Here is a 6,000-nt window from a genome sequence, read left to right on the forward strand (position 1 = left end):
ATCCCAGACAGCTGTGCATAGGAGGCCCCTCAAAAAATACACCACCAAAATGCCACTGTTTGATATAGGCCTGTTTATTTGGAGGCATGCTACAGTATATTAATCCATTCAACATGTAATTTGTGTATCGGAGCTTTTATTTGAAAACATGTCACTGCTCTGCAGGTCCCTCAGTGGGGAGGCTGGTTATCACTAAGGCTTTCAGGCTTGAAACATGAACCTGCCACATCTGCGACACTTCCATTAAAAGATAGGCTCCTTAAGTTATGTTTGTTTGTGTGTCTTGCGCATTTGTGCAAAGCCTTTTCTGTGCGTATATTTGTGTGTGTGTGTGTGTGTGTGTGTGTGTGTGTGTGGGTGCGTGTGCGCGTGCGCGGCGTGCGCGCGGACGGAGTGCAAGACAATAATGAAGTCCACAACATACGTCTTTAGTGGTTCTCAACCTTTTCAGGCTGTGACCCCCCCCCCCCCCCAAAATAATCACATTTGAACCGGGGATTAAAACTGAGGTTAGGGTTAGTGACCTACGTGGCCGGTTAAGACTGAGGTTAGGGTTAGCGACCTACGTGGCCGGTTAAGACTGAGGTTAGGGTTAGCGACCTACGTGGCCGGTTAAGACTGAGGTAGAGTTAGCAACCTACAGTACGTGGCCGGTTAAGACTGGGGTTAGGGTTAGGGTTTCGGATTGTGTTAGTAATCGGTCGGACTAATAATATAATGGGAGGTCGGAACAATGACATGTTGATGTTACCATATTATTATTTTGACAACTTGGCCAATGTTTGGCCAGTTTTTTTTTTTTTTTGCTAGTTTGTTGATTACTTTTTCATTTCATTTTTGGGACCCACCTAGGGGTCCTAACCCCTTCCAACACTCCAAGCAAAGGCCGAAGCTGTAGATCCTAAAGTTATTTTAGAGCATCAGTTTTTTTTCCTTGGAGGAGAGTGCTTATTGATTTTGTCACAACGGAGCATTGATTTTTCATGTCCACGGTGAGCGGACCGTGGCTGAATGCTGCTGAGCCAAAACCAAGAGGAGATGGACTGTAATATTTGTTTCTCTTCTGAAGGGCTTTCTTCTGCTTTTATTTGTTTTAGATAAAGTCTTCACAGCAGGACTGAAAGTCTGTCATACACTGAATCTTTTTACCAGCTGCGAAGCAGAGCTGGTCTATTTCCTCTCCAAAGGGCTTCCGCAACCAATTTGTCAATGATGCCGTAGTCACGACCTGGCGTCCTGATTGGCTGCCTCGTCTCTAGGCAACCAGACACTTTTAATGCCAGCAACAACCCATCGTCTAAACGGTCGCGCGCAGCCAACAAGTTAGGCAACCAGACACTTTTTGCCTCTAGCCGACCTCTCAGCCAATGGGATAGCTCAGCCAATGGGATTGGGATAGCATTGCAGCCAGCAAGTTGCAACAACAACCCACTAGTCTTTATCAAGCGCGTCACGTGCCAATGTTATTTCACCAAGGGATTCTGGTCTGCGGAACCCCGGACCTCCCACGCAGGCTACCGCAGGACTTCTTTATAACTGCCAAGCCTATGTCAACACTGCAACTGACAGCTGTGCGTGAGGTGCCATATATGATGGTTTGGAGAATGGGCTACCTGAGAGTGTACAAATACAACCAAATGGACCCATAAGAGTCCATTTGTACAGTCTCACAGTTTATTGTTATAAATGGGTCCTTTGGTTCCATTTGTAGTAGGCTACACTCTAAATAAATACACCATTGTGATCTGGGATGACGCATTGCATAGGGTTGAGGCCTTTTTTCTTCTTCTCAAGAGCTGCCCCAAAGCACTTTAAAGATTCCCACCACTATCATGTTCATATGTTATGCTATCAACAGTAGTCTATGTACCGTTGTTTCAGTGGAATAAATATGGACTGAATCAGAATATGCTCACAAAATTGGCCCACTCGATTGAAAGGAGGTGGTGGGCTCACTGCCAGCTATTTGATGTGAAGCGGTGATTGTGGTCCGCTCCTGAACAGGGTTGTCTGCTGCTGAGTTTCCATCCTCATTATTTCCAGCCCATCTGGGTTCGTCACCGTCTCTGTGATATGTTCAATAACCCACTTGCCCTGTCTGTGTGTTTCTGGATATTCCATGCACAGCGTGTGGAAAGTGTATGGGTTATTGTGCCAAACTGGCTGGTTTGTCAGGTGCTGTGCATGTGTGTGCGTGTGTGCGCGTGCGTGCATGTGTGCTTGCGTGCCTGGCAGCTGGCCGGGGTCTTTGCTGTACTCTTGAGCGGTGTAACTCTCAACGTTGGACCGTCACACCGGTTGACCCATACTAGTTAAGGGTCACAGTCATTCAGAACAAACAGTGACTAGGAAGGCTTCCAACTACTAATCAAATATTTTCACTCAGATATCGCATACAGTAAAGCAGTGCCAACAGAACACAAGCGACTTGATTGTAGTGGTTCCATGTTGAAGTGCTACCACCTGCCCAAAGAAATCACATCGACTAATCACAAGCAAACCATGGAGGGAACTGAATGTACTAAAACAAACAGATGAAACGGAAGCCTCAGAGAACTTAAAGTAATTGTGCCGACGAGGAATTCCATTACCTCGCAAGCTCGATAGGAATGATATTTTTGTTGTTGTTTTTTTAATTTGTACATTGTTTTTTTTAAAAGAAGCATTCAAATCGGGAGTTTGAGTAATAACGGAAACATTGACAGCTTTATCTAATAAACTCACAATAACAAGTCAAGTTTTAGATTTTAACACCCGTGTGAACTGAGTGGTGTAAGGTCTTATATAGACTGATCAGCTGTGGTCTGACGTAATGTCTGACGTAATGAAATCACACCCGTGTGAACTGGGTGACCATAGCAACCATGCTCATTTTTTGGTACGAACAGACAGACAGACACGTAAACTAACAAAGCCAGTTGTAGGAGTGGTTTACACCACTCAAAATAAAAGTGAAGTGAGGGGCGCTCTAATCATCGTACATCATCATCAAGAATGGTGGTCCCTTATTGGCCAAGGGTTCCCACCGACAAACCGCCGATTTGCTCAGACACATATTACGTAAATTCTCCATTCATTGTCAATGGCATTTAATGTCTGTGTTAAGACAGAATCTACACTATAGCTGTTTATCAAAAAGCATACAAATACAGAGACAAAACAAGACAAAACATCCGTCAAACGGTACATGTGCAAGTGCATGTCACATCCATAATCCCTAACCACAGCAGACCTTCAAATCAACACTCCAGCAGACCTCACACATCCTCAAGCAGAGAAGGTTTCAATTTCTGGACGAATTGAAAGAATGGACCCCATACCCTCTGAATGATTTGACATGAAATGCGAGGCGTGCACAGTGGTGTGGCCCGAGTGCGCTTGAGAGTGAGGTGTGCCAGAACCGCACATAACCCTGTTTTCAGTGGTTCTGCATCGTTGACTTGGTCACGGCCCTACTGCCAAATGGCGAGAGCAGAATACATGTATGTGTTATTTCCACTAAAGTGGCTGAGGGGTGTTCAGTGAGGTGTTGCCCTGCCCTAGCACGTCATGGGGGCAGTGGTGGTGGAAAGTAACTAAGTACATTTACTCAAATCAAATCAAATCATTTTTCTTTTTTTTTCAAATTTCATTCATATTGTGAAATTCGTTCTGACTTCTGACAGCCCTAATGTATTTGTATAGCACATTTAAAAACAATTCTCATTGTACCAAAGTGCTTCACAGGTCAGAGAAAACAATACAATGTACAGTGCAATATACAATACACCAGTATAAGACAATAAATATAAAAACAACGCACAATGGTATAGTCTGTCAGGATCTGCCTTCCGTGTGTTGTGTATGTTGTTCTTGAAACTTATTTTGAAGTAATGATATGGTGTTCTTGAATCTTATTTTGAAGTGATGATTTTGTGTTTCCTGTCCTCCTTTGTAGTAGTTTCCTGCCTTGTCTAACCTTCCCTGATTTTTGGTTATTTGTTTCACCTGTGTCTTGTTTTCCCCAGCCAATCCTTCTGTTGATTTGAGTTCACCTGTGTCCTGTTAATCTTGTGCCTATTTAAACCCTGTGTTTGGTTGTGGTCTCTGTTGGATTATTGTCTTGTATCCTGAGTTTCAAAGTCTGTTCATTTGATAGTGTTGCTCTCCTGCAAACCTCTGTCTAATTAAACTTCCACTTCAAGATTCTGACTTCCTCGCATTTTGGGTCCTACTTGGAAACCACCTCCTGACATAGTCAAACCTTTTAGACATTAAACAAAACATTAAAAGGCAGTTAAGAGCAACAAGGCAAACATCTCCTATCAGGAGCACCAGGGGGAATCAAAGGCTTGTGAATATAAAAATGTTTTGAGTCTGGATTTAAAACTCTCAACGGAGGGGGCAGACCTAACAGCAAGGGGAATGCTGTTCCACAGCGTAGGAGCCGTGACAGCAAAGGCACGAATGCATGAATACTTTTTCTTCTACTCCACTACATTCTGCATCCAAATATTGTACATTTACTCCACTACATTTATATAAAAACTGTTACATAGCGATATTTCACTTCCTGCTTCTCGGTTTCCGAGTGAAACGGCTTTCAAAGTAACAGGGTCCTTCATAAAGAATGAATATACTGGCGGTCCTGGAGTACACAATTCAGACACCAGATAGGGGTGTTGGCGGCGAGTGACTTTTGTGTGTGTGTGTGTGTGTGTGTGTGTGTGTGTGTGTGTGTGTGTGTGTGTGTGTGTGTGTGTGTGTGTGTGTGTGTGTGTGTGTGCGTGCGTGCGTGCGTGCGTGCGTGCGTGCGTGCGTGCGTGCGTGCGTGCGTGCGTGCGTGCGTGCGTGCGTGCGTGCGTGCGTGCGTGCGTGCGTGCGTGCGTGCGTGCGTGCGTGCGTGCGTGCGTGCGTGCGCCTGCCTCCTCCTACACAGTGCCATCGTGGGCCATCGTCTCCATTGCCTTCGTGGCCATCATCCTGGTGCTGGCCTGCTGCTTCTGTGTCTGCAAAAAATGGATATTCAAGAAGAAAAACAAAAAGAAGGGCAAAGACAAAGGCAAGAACGCCATCAACATGATGGACGTCAACGACGGAGCCAAAACCGAGGTAAAGACAGTGACTACTAAACCACTGATAAACAGTAGCAGATTGTACTTAAAAGACCACTTCACCACTTTTCAACCTATCTTCATATTATTGGTCCTCACTAATGTTCATGATAAAATACCACAATTATTTTCCTACTGAGTCTGTGTCTCGAGGGCTGTGGGCATTTCCGAAACCTGTGACATCAGGTTTTGAAAGGTTTTTAAAATCGTTTTGAAATTAAATCTTTTTTTTGTTTAAAATAGATATTTCGATTTTTGTATTATTATGAGAACGATGGCTTCCAGTATCGCTTTGCAACTTTTTAGGAATAGAAAGCCTGAACCTTCTATTAGCTTTAATTGGATTCGCCATCGATGATGTCACTGGTGGACATTAGTGAGGACCAATTATATGAAGGTAGGTGAGAAGTGGTGAAGTGGTCCTTTAAAAATCTCTTCCAATTCTGTACTTTATTGTGTAGCTCTGCCTCCTGTTTCTTGATCAACGCTATTATTTCAGTCCTTATCGTTGACTCTCCCTGTAGGTATAGATCTCAAATCTATTCGGTATTGTTCTGTATTCTGTATTTTTTTACGTTGTGTTACAATTCCCCCAAAATGATTGCTTCAATTTATTATTTCATTGTTATTTAGTGTTGTTCTGTGATGGCAGATTGATTCATTATTGTTTCTTTATTTAAAAACAAAATATAATCAACACATTGTGTTTGGAATTTTTTAAAACAATGCTGGTCATCACAGACACAGCCATTAGTCTGGCAGCCGGGGGCGTAGAGGGAGACATTTGTTTTATATATATATATATATATATATATATATATATATATATATATATATATATATATGTTTTTATTGGCCTAAAATATTTTGCTTTTTTGCTTTGCACGGGGAAAAAAAGCAAAAAAAA

The 6,000-nt window shown here is 43.0% G+C and overlaps 1 protein-coding gene across 2 annotated transcripts in view; it reads left to right on the forward strand.

Moving 5' to 3' along the window:
* syt1a (synaptotagmin Ia) overlaps positions 1-6,000 on the forward strand; it is a 157,055-nt gene that overhangs the window by 92,601 nt on the left and 58,454 nt on the right. Inside the window, exons 1-2 of one of the 2 annotated variants that reach the window (XM_079493805.1) lie at positions 4,122-4,440; positions 4,919-5,091. In XM_079493805.1, the coding sequence (XP_079349931.1) occupies positions 5,059-5,091 (33 nt within the window). In that variant the 5' untranslated portion in view covers positions 4,122-4,440; positions 4,919-5,058. Of the gene's footprint in view, positions 1-4,121; positions 4,441-4,918; positions 5,092-6,000 lie in introns of those variants that run through there. The other variant, XM_079493804.1, reaches the window with a different exon arrangement.

The sequence above is a fragment of the Electrona antarctica genome, assembly GCF_951216825.1.
Source record: "Electrona antarctica genome assembly, chromosome: 23".
Classification (NCBI taxonomy): domain Eukaryota; kingdom Metazoa; phylum Chordata; class Actinopteri; order Myctophiformes; family Myctophidae; genus Electrona; species Electrona antarctica.